The following is a 15,625-nucleotide window of genomic DNA, read 5'->3' as shown; positions in this document are numbered from 1 at the left end:
TGGCTCTTTTGCCCCCTTAATCGTGTCGCGCTTTCTCCGGAGACTCTTTTCCACCTAAAGCGTTTAGTCTCAGGCCGCTGCACACTCGCCACGGCGCCACAGGGAGCGGAAGAGTCGCTTTACCGCAGACTCCACCGCGCCAAAAGCACTGAAACACAAAGAGAGAGAGAGAGAGAGAGAGAGAGAGAGACGGAAAGGACTTTTTTTTTAATTGTTGTTGCTCAGCTTGGGTCATCTCTGTGTCCCAGTATGGACTTGGATCACAAAGCTCCATCAGGGCGCATCGGTCGGTCGGGTAAGGCCTCTCCCTCTTTCTTCCTCTTCACTCCAACCTGCAGAACTTCAGACGCCTTTCATAACACTTACAGACATTATATTTTACGAAGCACTTTTATATATATATATATATATATATATATATATATATATATATATATATATATATATATATATATATATATGCATCTGCACAATATACTTGCCTTTGGATTGCACAAACCTACAGTGTTTATGTTTTCAGCACTTCTTTTTTTTCCTTTTGCTTTATAAGAATGCACATGAGATGAGATGAGATGAGATGAGATGAGATGAGATGAGATGAGATGAGATGAGATGAGATGAGATGAGATGAGATGGTGTCTAACCTTCATAATTATGCATGGCCACGTTGAATTATGCAATCTAAAAAGAAATGTTGCTTTTATTTTCTTCTGAAACATGTCTGTGTGTGTGTGTGTGTGTGTGTGTGTGTGTGTGTGTGTGTGTGTGTGTGTGTGTGTGTGTGTGTTGGTTGGACTGCATGTGGCCTGCAGTTATCCTGAGGTAGCCTATATTACTTACTTACTTTTATACACACACACACACACACACACTATGCTTGAATTTAGATTGGGACGTTGGATGAATCAGTATATAGTCTACTGTATACTATAACATGCATGGGTAGGCACTGTATTTTTTACGCTCATGCATAAAATGTGTTTTGCAATTATATCTGCTGGAAATAAAGACTGTACATGTATGTATGTATGTGACTTGCGACATTTGGTTCTGACAAACACTGACCTACATCTCAACCCTTTGGAGATTTTTTTCTCAGGGAAAAAAAAATCAATAGTATTGATCTCTTGCTAGAAATCTTCTCCTGAAAGTGTCTCCAAAAAGAAAAATCACGAATAAAGCCACCTTACTGACTTTAATTTTGCAGCTGAGAAATGACTTCTCTGACTTGCGAGTTTGGGTACTTGATTTTTTTTTTTTCCCCTGGGTTTTTAAAACCCAGTTGCATGTTTGTCTGTGCATTTATTAAACAGTACATTGGAATGGGAATGCAAGTGTGCACAGTATGTTTGACACACTTCTTGTGCACTACAGGTACACGGCAGATTGGGCAAAATTGGTGGATTTCTATCAAATTGGAAACCCTTTTGCTGGACAGGTTTGGTGTGTGTGGGGTGGAGCAGTTAATGGTGTCGGAGGTGTTGTAGGTTTGGGACTGCCAATGGATATCGGTTTGACATGAGACTTCCATGGCTGCATAAAGGTACTAAAAAGGGTACTAATGTGTACATTTTGTTATTGTTGTGATGGTACTGTTATCCTTTACATGGAAACTTATATTAAAGATCATGGTACCACTTCTGTGACAAGGACAAGTACTGTTTAGTACCCTTTTTAAGTGTAGGTTAGTCAGTTCAGAGGTTATCCTAACTGGCACAGATAATCACACTGTGAAATGTTAATAGGGTATAAATTTGAAAGTTGAGAGATGAGCTGAGGCAGTGTGTGTGTGTGTGTGTGTGTGTGGTCATGTTTGATACGTCACATCCGGATCGAAAATGCGGAAGTACTATAAATATAGCAACGGTAACTTACTGATATGCCGGTCACATGGAATATATTTACATTAGGCTTTTCTATAAGACTTTACAACACAAACTGATACTGATTCATTCATTCATTCATTCATTGAAAGCACTATACCTGTACTCACTCAGAAACACGTGACCTCTTTAAAGGACCTCTTTACCACTGTATTCTTAAGTGCATCCTGGGACCTCTAACAGAGCCTACAGGACAGATATACTGCATCATCTAGCTACATTACAATCCATCTCCTGACCTGAGAAGAAGTGAGTGCGTGCACATGCAGGAAGATCTCCAGGATTGAATTAACACCTAGTCTGAGTTCACTCAACACTGCAGGTGTTAAACCAGTGGTGGTGTTGATACCATTTAGGACTGTAAGACGTTTGATTTATGCAATATTTCGAGCACTTTGTTGATTGTGCATTATATATATTAAATATTTATTATGGAGTTTATAAATTTGTGATTAAGGTCATGCGGGCGTGTAATGCAACTCGTTTACATGCTCGATTAACCCTTCACTCTAAACAGGCTGGAGTAAAAATATATATTTGAAACAATATAGGTCTGTATTATTATTATTATTATTATTTATATAGATGTTTGTGCATAAAATGATCAATAAAATTAACTTTAAAATGACATGCACAGAAGAGCAACTTCCAAGATACACCATTTGTGTGTGTGTGTGTGTGTGTGTGTGTGTGTGTGTGTGTGTGTGTGTGTGTGTGTGTGTGTGTGTGTGTGTGTAATAAAGTGTAATAAAGTGTACATTTCTCTCAGTGCTTCACTTTATCTTTTGTACCTTTAGTCTAATTATATTATGGATTTATTTCACCTGGAAATGTGGATATAGTTCAGTATTTAGTAAACACTACATGCATCCTTTTAGGTAAAATACATTAAAGACACAAAAGGCCCAAAGCCAAAAAATACTCTTTTTCCTGAGAGTGTAGCTTCTTAAAATGTCTGTCATTTTGGTGAAATCTTCTTTGACAGAGCCTGTGTGTGTGTGTGTGTGTGTGTATATATATATATATATATATATATATATATATATATATATATATATATATATATATATATATATATATATATATATATATATATACACACACACAGCAAAATCCGCATACCCAAATTAACACTGTCAGATTTAATTTCAACACTTTTAAAGTGTCTATATGGGTCCACCCCATGAGTGTTAATTTAACTCTTTTTGCAGTGTTGGTACCTTAACACTAATTTGGTGTCATTTTTCACTCTTTTTGGAGTTAAAAGTTAACACTTATTAACAACATCTGGTGTTAGTTTTTCTCAACACTGATATGCAGTGTTAGACATTAACTCTCTCAGAGGATCATTTGTTGACTATAAAAGTGTTCGCCCCATAACACTTAAAAGGTGTAAATACAGCTCTTCCTGGAAATGATTTTCAAATTAAAGTTTGCTGAAATAAAGGTGGACATATTTTGTGTTTTACAATTAAACATTTATTTTAAACATTTGCACCCCCCAAAAAAATGAAGTCACATTAAAAAATGTAACAATATGGAACAATATACTGTATGTCCTTTCACTCTCATTAGAATATTGCTTCTGAAATGGTTTAAAGTAAGCCAACTGGTCAACAAAAATCAAAGCATGTTCATTACTTTGTTCCTGTATACAGTATGCATGAAAGTGTTCATCAAAATAAAGTGTATCAACAGTAGAGGCTATTATTAAAGCACGCTGTTCATGTAATATTATGTTAGAGATTTTGTTGAATACAGGTAGGTCATTGGATGTTCCAGTGCATACAAACAAATCAATCTGATACTCAGTGCCATCATTTCTGACCCATCTTGCAGTTGAAACATTTGAAAATGGATCTAAATGTAATGTTTGACAGAGCAATTGGCTTCAGCCAATCGATGTGTGTCTATGCAGTGGGCGGGGTGACATGAACACTTCAAGTGGAAAACCCAGGATCGGAGTTGAGAGTTAGAAGTTCAGAGTTAGTATTTATACAATTACACTGACAGGTTTGATTTAGTGACGCTTTGTTTTTACACCCGATTTACTTATCAACTGAAGTCAGAGATAACGGATTTAACTCTATCAGAGTAAAATTAACTCTACTTTTGCTCAAATTTCACTAACACCCAAAATTTAACACTTCTGAATTTTCTGTATATAAGGATGCATGTAGTGTTTACTAAATACTGAACTATATCCACATTTCCAGGTGAAATAAATCCATAATATAATTAGACTAAAGGTAGAAAAGATAAAGTGAAGCACTGAGAGAAATATAAACTTCACTACTTCATTTTTCCCCCTGAGATTTTGCAATTTGTTTTTTTTTCAGTGATAATTCTAATAAAATAATAAAATATTCATTTCTCTGTCAGTTTGACTGACAGAATCAGGATCAAATCTCTATCAGGAAAGAACTCAGTTCAATCCAGATGTTGGTTTAATTCCACTTTTTAAAAAAAAAAAAATCCTAAAAACAAGCTCATTTATATGGTGCCTCCTTGCTACAGTATTTGCTGTACATTAACATATTTACATTTAATTACACCACCATTTACAACAACAACAACAACAACAACCAGTTGTGAAGTGATTGATGTTTTGAATGTGATGTGAATCTGGGCTGTGTTTTGATTTGAATTCAGCGCGAGAGAGAATATTTCAAATGTAAACGGTCACTCTGGTTTACTGTGGGTTTGTTTTTAAAGCCCTGATGCTAATGAGGGGAAATTCGTGTTTTGTCGTGTTTCTCGAATTACACACTTGAGTTGAATTGAGATCTATGTACAAACAATTTATTAAAGCGTTCATCCTTTTAAGGACGAAGAAAAAAATTGGATAGAAAAAGTGAATAAGGTGAAAAAGGATCTTTTCTTTGACATCCGCCATTTTTTTTTTTTTAGGTTTCCTGAAAAATCCTGAGCTGCTGTGTAATTGTATATGTGTATGATTATTGGGGAGGGGACAGTGAGGTCCGGGTCAGAGGGCACATCACCTGGCGGGTGTGAGCGCGCGTGCACTGCAGAGCCTCTAGGCGCGCCCCCTGGCGAGCAACGCGCGCGGCCAAAGCTTCGCGTGAACGGCGCAGAGCGCGCGAGCTGCTGCTGTCCACACAGTCAACAGCAATAATAAATTCATTATAGGACTAATATCAACACATATAAACTATATAAAATATACAAACTATTTAGGTTAAAAACGGTATAAATTGATTTGTGTAAAAGCCTGTAAAATGGTTCAAGTGTGGCGTCGATCATCCTCCCTGTCTGAGCTGCTTTTCTTCTTTGGTTTTCACTTAAACTAGTCATAAAATAAAGATCAAAAAACAAAATAAAAAGGGAACTTTTTAAGAAAGTTAAAAACGAACTACTTATTTATTTATTTTACATTTATGACAATTAAAAAAAAAATACACACTACCGTGCAAAAGTCTAAGACACCCTAATTCCCCCCTCCCCCCCATACAAACTTTGTTATAGATTTCTATTTGATGATTTCTCCATTATCGAGTCGGTACAAAAACATTTTAGAGTCATTTGTTTTCCAGCACAAAATTAAATGCTACAGGAAAAATAAAGCATGTATCTGAGCAGCATATTCCATAAGAGAGCAGTTTTCTGATTAAAAAAAGAAAACGTAATATAAAGGCTGCTGTGACAGTCAAAGTGTCCAGAAGAACTGGTTCTGGTTCTGTAAGATGCTCAGTAAAACCGACAGCTCATTTCCGCATTAAACTGCACTCACTGGACCTCAGACTGCCTGAGGGTCATCCGCACCAAATACTACTGACTTTGTTTCATTTATTATAGCTTACTGCTTACTGTTTATAGTGGGTTTAAAAAAATCATTGAAACATTTCATTTCACTATTTTTAAGCTGTTTTTGGTCTTACAGCATTTCTTCACATGTGCCTAAGACTTTTGCAGAGTGCTGTCTGTTCTATATAAGGCTGCTTCATTTGATTGATTGAATTGTACTATTATTTTTTTTTTTAACCTTCAGTCTTCATGTATTTATTTCTTGGAAAGCATGTCAAAGATAAAAAACAAAACCAAAACATTTTGAATATGTTTTAAAATGGCAACACTTGAACTTTTTAAATTAACCTATACGCCTTTTTTTTTTCTTAAAAAAAAAGATCATATCATGTACAAAAAAAAAAAAAAAATACACGTATAACAAAATATTTTAAATCACGGCATTTAAAATGACCCTATTTGCATTTTTTATTTATTCTTTCCATTAGAGAGGGAAAAAAACCTAGGGTTCTTTAAAACTAATTGTGCACTACTTTGTCGTTCGATTTCAAAAAAAAAAAAATGCATGGAAATATTAATTATAAAAATGAATATAAACATTAAAAATGTTCAATTATATTTCCAGTTATACAAGTCTAATTTGTGCAGCGTACAGCTGTAATATAATATAATATAATATAATATAATATAATATAATATAATATAATATAATATAATATAATATAATATTAAAACACGTTAGACTGATCTGATCGGTTAATAAATAAATAAATAAATAAATAGTACAAATGTTCAACTGTTCAATATAAGGTGTTTATTTAGAAAGAAACCAAAATTAAACATAAAATCAACGCTCTCGCTGAAACATTAGTCTGGGTGACGGAGAAAGCGCGTCACTCTGCACGACGCGCCTTCACTCAGCCAATCAGCGTCCGCTGAGTGTGAGCTCGACTTGTGATTGGCTGATGTGGCCGGTGATTGGCAGCGCGGAGCGGTAGATTCGGAGCTCCTCAGCACCGCCGCTGTCCACACGAGAGCGGGTTCTGGAGCGCACCGCGCGGGAGCTCGCGCCACACACACACACACACACACACACACCGCGAGCTCTTCCAAACCGACGGGTTATAATAATAATAATAATAATAATAATAATAATAATAATTATTATTATTATTATTTTAATAAAATTAGAATTCTTTCACGCGCTGAAAACAAAACTCCAACCTGAGGAGAGCCGTTAATTCTGTTTAAACCGCAGAACTTGATAAAGCGGCTTGTTTGTTTGTTTGTTTGTGCGGGACAGGACACCGGAGCGCGCGCGCGCGGATTCGTGCCATGGCGCGTGACAAACAGCGCGCTTTCCGCTCCGTGTAAGATGCGCAGTTTGGACCCTCACGCGCACACGCTCGCGCTGTCGGAGTTACACAGAGCGGCTCGGTCTGATGGGACGCGGGGAGCTCAGCACAGCACAGACGCAGGACCAGCAGGAGGAACAAATGCACCTTTTCTAAAGGTGTAATTAAAAAAACAAACAAACCCAACACCCCACCGGATATCGCGGGATTTAAACCGTCGTGGAAACAGTTTCCTCAGTTCAGCATCATCATGGGTGCATTTCATTTTTCTTGACCAGTGCATGCTTCCTGTTTTGGATTGTTTCCTCCAGAAGGCTTTATGGCACAACAACTACAGACCTATATGCACCTGAACACAAAGTGTTGTTGATCATAGGCTACATGTGGTTATCTCTATATATCTCTATATATCTATATCTCTCTATATAGGCTTATATACTGTTTATATATATATATTTTTTTTCAACAATTTTTTTTTTTTTTGAAGAGAAAATAATCACTTCTTCTTCTTTCTTCGGGGTGTCACTTAACTCCTTGGCCTCCTTCAAGGTTTTTTTTTTTTTTTTTTAAATTGAAAGTCTTGGAGAACCGACTGAATGGACTGAATCTTTAAAAAAAATACAAAATAAATAAACAAAAAAAAAAGAGAAAGAAAAAAAAATCCGAACATCACGTCGTTCAAGTCGTTTAACCCGCCTGGAAGTGGCCGTGACCTCTGACCTATGGAAATTCACTGCAAGCACGACCCGTTCGCCGCAATGCATAGTAAGTTGAAATAATAATAATAATAATAATAATAATAATAATAATAATAATAATAATCTTTTGTGCGTACTGATTTGCATTGTTTAAATTAAATTAGAAATATAAAAAGCCTCTCCAGGCTTCCTCAGATACTCAAATATACACACAGGCTTGGGTTCTGATCTGTTTGGGATGCGACCTGTTTGCTGCATCAAGTGTGTGAGATTATGTTAAAGCATTTCAAACTCAGGTTCGCACCCTGAGCTGAGAGTCAAAGGTTTCTAGAGTCTGGATTTAACCTGCACTAATAAATAAAAGGAACAAACTGTAGCCTACTTGTTACTGAAGTGGCACCATTTGTCCTTTTAGTAGTCTTTATAGGAAGCTCACATGGTGTAACTTAATTATAAATGAACCAATTATTTTTGAAATAGTGTGTGTATATGCTGTGAAACATGTCCCCTTGATGGTACAAGCGACAAACACCTTTATTTTATTTTTAAGCGTGTGTAAGGATATAGAGTTCGACTCTGCTGTGGCTGTTTTTGCCCAAATAATAAATTTTGTCTTCAGTCCTGATGGAAAAAAGAAACAACACAATGTCCTTAAAATTTGGTGTCATGTTAAGTCATACACTTTCAGAAATAACAGCACTTTTCCTTGCTGCTGGAGTGATACCATCAAGAATGCATGTTTGTTTGTTTGTGCCAATTGGTTTATTGATGGGACAGTTTGGGGTGTATTTATCACAGTGTGAATTGAACTCTTGGGTTTCGGGTTGGTTGAACAGTGAACTTTAACCTCCAAGAACCCATGAACAGTTCCACATTTACACACAATTCTATAAAAGGATTTTTTTTTTAAATTTCATCTTTATATTTTTTTCCATTTGATTCTTTATTTCTCTGTGGCACCCAAAAATACAACCAATCCTGATAATGATCTTTTGGGAAACAAAATGTCGTCTGGTTCTCAAGAAGAGTTACATCATTGTTGTTGTTGTTTATTCTGAATATCAGCTTGCATCATTATTTTGCATTGTTCTTCATGGATAATAAGGCTTGAGATGTGAAAATGTAATCACATAACAGGTTAATTTCTGACACACAGTGATGGAAACTCCTATAATGAGCTCCTTCAGTGTTAAATTAACTCTGCCATGGTTGAATTGTCACCTAGGGTTTTTTTTTTTGGTTTTGTTTTGTTTTTGAGCTACAATATGATGCCAGTTGGATGCAGATAAACACACGAGGTGTTACTTGACCTCCAGTGATCCGAAATTAAACAGTGAATTAAATTTAAAAGAAGAAGAAGAAAGACTATATTTACTGTTTTCTTTCTTGTCAGTGTGACCAAAACAAGCCTCATGGGTTTTTTTCTCTCTCTAGATTTCTATTCTTTGGCTGTGAAATTGTATTTCTTATAGATTTTTTTAAAGATAAGAAAAAAAAAAACACCACCCCACCCGCCCGACTTTTCCTTTTATGTGTACATCATGCAGCAGGTTGTTGGATAAAAAGAGGACTTTGTTCAGTCATTCGTGACCTGGAACACACTTATCTTTTCAATTTCTCCTTTCTTGATCATGATCTGACTTACTGACTAACAATAATGCGACTGTATTATTATATTATTATTATTATTATTATTATTATTATTATTATTATACGTCCCTCTCTCTCTCTCTCTCTCTCTCTCTCTCTCTCTCCTCACACACACACACACACACACACACATATACTCACTCTCTCTCTCACACACACACACACACAGAGCTCGCGGCATGGTGAATGAAGCGCTGCTGCATTTTACGCATTTCAGCGCCGGAACGAATCGCGTTCCTTTCCGACACACCGCGCGAAAGAGATTACACACACACACACACACCGCGCCTTTCCATATTACACCGACAAAAAACCGGCAGCACGTGCGCGGCTGTAGGACACAGTTTATTATTATTATTATTATTATTATTATTATTATTATTATTATTATTATTATTATTATATTAATTGTTGTTGTTGTTGTTGTTATTATGTGCATGGTTTGTTGGGAGAAGGAACGAAAACCTCTTTTTATATTTTATCAGATATGTTTTGCACGTGCAGTAGAGACAGTAATAATTAAAAAAATAATAATTAGTCTGATGATGCACATAGTGATGCAGAAGTTTCTCCTATAAACACTCCGAGTATTATTAATCCTTTCACCTCCCAATCAGCACTTTCAACTCCTTCTGAGACTGATATATTTTTATTTTATTTATTTATTTATTTATTTATTTATTTAAAGCCTGTTTCATAGCCTCCAGTAAAGCCACCTGTTCGGATTAAAATAAATCTTCTGAGGAAATGAAGGTTCTGAGTGATTCCGTGTTTGGGTTTGTGCGCATGCGTTTTGAAGATCTGCTGTTTATTAATGGTTAAAAAAAAAAAAAAATCCAACATGGCGGAAATGACGTACTTTACTTCTGAACTGATTTTAGGTCACGAGCGCGTCGTTAATCCGTGTTTACAGGAAACAACATATTTCAATAATAATAATAATAATAATAATAATGAGACATGAACAATAACAATCCCTTCTCCTCCAGTATCCTATTTGCTAGCATTTATTTATTAAAATTTATTTACTTTTTAATTCCGTCTTTTAAAGCACACAGAGTCGGATCCCGCCTCAGCCTGAAGAACTGAAAGTGCTAACCTGTTAGCATTCACGGTGGCAAACAAGCGACAAACACATACCACCCCAAAAACAGCCGCACATTTACAAGCAGAAATAGTATTTTATTCTACTTTATGACATTAAAACATGTTTTGTCAACACTTTCTGTCAGAATAACGCCAACACGGCTAACATTTCAAACCGGAAGTTAGCATGCGACTCGTCTGGACCACTGAAAAGTAGAATAAAACACGCTCGAGGCTGATGCTGAAATTTCACACGTTATTTAGCATTTTAGCATGGCACAGTTCAAATTTACCACATTAAAAAAATCCCTTCTTTATAGCTAAAGGTCTTGGTAATCCACTGTCATGACAGAGTAGCTGTGTTGCTAATGTTAGCACTGACTGACTGACTGACTGACTAGGGCCTCAGAGTCTGAACTGATGAGATACACCAGTTTTGGACTCTGTCTGTTTGTATATCACTAATCAGAAATCTGTGTAAATACTATCCTTCACGTCATTCATATTCCTTCATCAATCAGTGCTTTTTATTTTCCTGATCAGGGTTGCGGCAAATCTGGAGCTCACTCCAGTACCACTAGGCACAAGCTTGGGAGAATTCACACCTAAGCTTTAGTTTACTTAATCCACATGTTTTTGGACAGTCGGAGGAAACCGGAGAACATGAAGGAAACCCAAACATGAAACTCTGTAAAGATAATAACACAAGCTCAGACTCGAACTTGACCTCAACCAATCATTTTAACAATGGAAAGCAGCTTTCGAGAATAATATAGATTTTAAACATATGAATTCATAAGCGTAGCCCTCATGAGGCGACGGTGGCAAGGAAAAACTCCCTGAAGCAACACGAGGAAGAAACCTCGACTCCAAACAAAACATTTAACAACCCAGCAGTTCTGATCTGTTGCCTTCTGTGAAAGCATGTCGGTGTTGCTACATCACGTCACAGAATCTGGGGATGACCTGGACGAACAGACTGGCCTTATGTTCGAAATAGTACCCTACTCCATACTCCCTACAAAGTGTCACTAGCCTGTGGGATTGTATAAGTGCGCAGGATATTTTCCACACTTTTAGAAATGGCTACAAACTTCCGAAACCTTGTCCAATACACTGAATGCTACTAGAGTTTATAAAAGACTCTGCCGACATACTAATGAGAGAAATTTCACCCCCCCTCTGCCCACCACCACCCAAACACCCCGCGCACGCAAAACCATTCTCTCTCTGTTTGTTGTCCGCATTTTTAAACGAGGTGGCGGTTCACTTGGCAGTTTTCATTTGGGCCTGTTTAAACTGCTTTGGCCAGATAAAGGAACGTAATGGGAGCGCGTCGCTAATCGCGCTTTTATTTTCTGGATGGAGGAGCACGAAGGTCTTCAGGCCGCTTCTCAGGCTTTCAGGGTGGAAGCGGCGCTGAAATCAATCACGGCTTCGATTTATCAGCCAGGCGAGGCTCAGCAGGGAAAATAAAAGCGAACGAAGGATATAGATCACATCACAGAAGTCGGTTTCATTCCATTCTGCACATAGCCTCGATGACCTTAAACAAGCGCATATGCATACACACACACACACACGCATGCACGCACACACGTGCAGACATCATCACTGTGTTTCAGCACTATTTGGTGCAAGAGACGTCCAATTTGCACCCTTACAGTCAGCACTGATACACTTCCAGCTCTAAGCTCGTGCATAGAGCTGTCATGTTTGAAAGCTTGTTCCCTAAATGCTTTTTTAGGTTGCTTATGGGACATATATGTTCAGATTTAGCCTAGCTCGGGGAGTATACCCTGTTTTAGTGCCTGCTTCTAACCAAAAATAAAGTTGTAAGAGTTTTTTGTTAAGCTACAGAAAAGGACCTGATATTGTTACAAGACTATAGAAGGAAGGACTTTGTAGGATTTTCTGTTACAGAAGGTAAGACTAGGTGACAGAAAAAAGCATGCAGGACAAATATATTTTTGTTTTCCAAGGTCATATTATATATATATCACCTTAAAAGACATAATCGAGGTCCTTATGGTCCTTATTTACATTATATAAGTTTTAAAGGTTCAACATACAGTATATTTTACCAGATAACTAAAGTGCAAAAGACAATTAGTATCCTGTTTCCTGAAAATGACGAAACACAATACAGAAACAAATTATGTTTTTTGGAAACAAATTAGTCAGTATGTTTATACCTGTATTAATGCACTCAATTTAATAATTATCATTTCTATACTAACAGCTAATTCACCAGGACTTGTACAGTAGTCGAATAGCAATGATATGGTGATGCTTGGGCGGCACAGTGGTGTAGTGGTTAGCGCTGTCGCCTCACAGCAAGAAGGTCCTGGGTTCGAGCCCTGGGGCCGGCGAGGGCCCTTCTGTGTGGAGTTTGCATGTTCTCCCCGTGTCCGCGTGGGTTTCCTCCGGGTGCTCCGGTTTCCCCCACAGTCCAAAGACATGCAGGTTAGGTTAACTGGTGACTCTAAATTGACCGTAGGTGTGAATGTGAGTGTGAATGGTTGTCTGTGTCTATGTGTCAGCCCTGTGATGACCTGGCGACTTATCCAGGGTGTACCCCGCCTTTCGCCCGTAGTCAGCTGGGATAGGCTCCAGCTTGCCTGCGACCCTGTAGAAGGATAAAGCGGCTAGAGATAATGAGATGAGATGAGATGGTGATGCTTTCTCAAAGAATGAATTCTTGTCGTATTGATTGTTGGTAAAATTCTGTGGTATAAGAAGAATACAGCGCTTTAAGACATGCCGTTTCAGGAAAATAATCCATTTCAGGTCATACCAGTAACTCTTCTTCTGGGCTGCATTACATCACCACATTCCATTAGTGCCAAATATTCTCAATTGCTTTGTATAGCATTTTGTTGATGATAACCATCGCAACGTTCTTTCAGATCTTAGTGATGAAGTAAGTCAGTGAGTGAGTCTGTCAATGAGTCAGAGGGTGATTCATTCACTGAGACAGACAGTAAGTCAGTGAATGAGTCAGACAAGGAGTTATTCATTCACTGGGCCAGTCACTGGGACAGACAATAAGTCAGTCAGTGAGTCACACAGACAGTTATTCATTCACTGTCAGTAAGTTTGCAAGTGAGTGTGTCAGCCAATGAGTCAGTGAACGAGTCAGGTAGTGAGTCAGTCAGTGACTCAATCAGTGAGTCAGATAGAGCCAAGTCAGTGTGTCAGTCAGTGAGTCAGTCAAAGTGACAATCAGTGAGTCAATTAATGAGTCAGTCATTGAGTAATGAGTCAGTAATAAGTCAGTCAGTGAGCAAAATGCCATCAGGTGGTAAAACAAAAATAAAGGTAGGATGAGCTGTGAGATTTGTAAAAGTAGCTTTTGGTACAATATCAGAGAAAATCACTCATGCCTGGTAGAATTTCTTTATGTTTTACGTTCGATCAACTCAAAAAGGAAACATCACATACATCATCAAGGAGTGACAGAGGAACAAGGAGAAAAGGTGCATTCAAAGATAAAGAAAGGAGAGAAAGGTAAAAAGACACGCCGAGAGAGAGACAGAGAGAGAGAGAGAGCTGGATGGATGGATGGATGGATGGTGACACATTACTGTTTGTGAATTGAAGCGTTTTGTACTCGGGGCATTAGGGAAGCGGGGTTTGGTTTTGATGTAACCTGAAGCGGTGTGTTTAAGAACTATCACGCTCGTAGGCTGGATTAGCACACACAGCACACTCCCTGTGTGTGTGTGTGTTTCAGGGAGGAGATTCTGCACTGAAGCAATCAGTATGTTAATATGACAGAGTAACTGGATTAGCATGGCAATATTTACACACACACACACACACACACACACACACACACACACACACACACACACAGAAATAAATGTACCAAGGCACACAATGTTAATATAAAGCCTCCTATTCATGGTATGAGCTCCATACTGCAACTAAACAATCAATCACACAGCGATTTATCAACACTGCTGTTAAACATGGACATTTGTTACAGTTACCACTTTAATGTGTGTGAAAATAATTCTCCAAAGACTTTCTAGTGTAGCAACTGTAGTCATCCCCAAGATGTCACTCTCTCTCTCTTTCTCTCAAACCCCCCCCCCCCAAAAAAAAAAAACCTTGAGACTTCTATTAGATTTAATGAGTTATGTTTGTAAGTTACGTTGGTAATGCTTAGCTCCTGGAAAAGTGAGACTTTCTGTATAGCAGTAGCTTAGTTAACACCTTAACAGCTAGCTACCTGTTTAGCTTGTTTCACAGTGCTAGCTAGCTATCACTTTAAAGTGCATATTCTGGACCAATTTTGGGTTTTTTTAATGAAAGAATGTCCCTTTACACACTCATCCAAAAGGGCAATTTTGCACAAGGCCATCTGTCTACAGCAGAAAAAAAAAAAATAACAAAACGCGTCTGGAAAAATCCCAAGGGAGTCTGGAGCCAGATTCGTGACGTCACCTGCGGAAGCGCCAGCAGGCTGCGCGAGCTTTGCACGGTTTCAGTGCACAGCCTGTGTAGACCAAGCGCTCCCATTTCTCTCTCATTGTCCGGTCTTTTGGGAAACGATGAGTACTAATCCCATCAAGATTGGTGTTGCTACACCCTCCTACGATACATCTGTTAACCATTTTAATAATTACGCAATAACATTGAAGAAATTTGCAGAAAACCACCAGGTCGTTTTCTCATAAACAAACCAGCGCTGACGTAGGATTCAGAAGGAGGCGTCCCGCACGCGACGTCACGAAAATCAATGTTTGCCGGGAAATCCAAATGCCGAGTTTTTTCAGAGGCGGACCAATTCGCCTCAAATGGCTTGATTTCAACTGAATTTTTCTGGTATTGGGCCAAGGTAAAAAAATTGCAGAGAATGCAGAATGTGACAGATATTTGACCAAAGTTTAATATAAAATAGGAGAATTACATTGATCTTGCTCCTGAATTTACCCGTGATATGCACTTTAACCTCTTTAGACCAATAGAAGGGAACTACCAGATTAGCTAGCTAGCTGTTTAGCTATTTATGTTTACCTAATGTTAATGACAACCCCTTCCAATGGTTTTCAGCTGGCTAGATTTATTCACTAGCTAATTATTTATGATTAGCTATTGATGTCCTCCTATGGCAGCTCCTTGTTGCAAAGCTAGCTTATTTAAAGGCAGGCTCATGCTAGCAAAGTAGTTTTAGCATACA

The 15,625-nt window shown here is 37.9% G+C and overlaps 1 protein-coding gene across 3 annotated transcripts in view; it reads left to right on the top strand.

The window, feature by feature from the left end:
• Positions 1-233: 233 nt before the first annotated feature.
• Positions 234-15,625, top strand: part of pax5 (paired box 5) — a 78,856-nt gene continuing 63,464 nt past the window's right edge. For 2 of the 3 annotated variants that reach the window (XM_060916682.1, XM_060916679.1), the window contains exon 1: positions 234-295. In XM_060916682.1, coding sequence (XP_060772665.1) covers positions 250-295 — 46 coding nt within the window. In that variant the 5' untranslated portion in view covers positions 234-249. Of the gene's footprint in view, positions 296-7,607; positions 7,769-15,625 lie in introns of those variants that run through there. The other variant, XM_060916680.1, reaches the window with a different exon arrangement.

This window comes from Neoarius graeffei, chromosome 3 (assembly GCF_027579695.1).
Source record: "Neoarius graeffei isolate fNeoGra1 chromosome 3, fNeoGra1.pri, whole genome shotgun sequence".
Classification (NCBI taxonomy): Eukaryota; Metazoa; Chordata; class Actinopteri; order Siluriformes; family Ariidae; genus Neoarius; species Neoarius graeffei.
The sequence above is the reverse complement of the archived record's forward strand: the minus strand, read 5'-3'. Positions and strand labels throughout refer to the sequence as shown.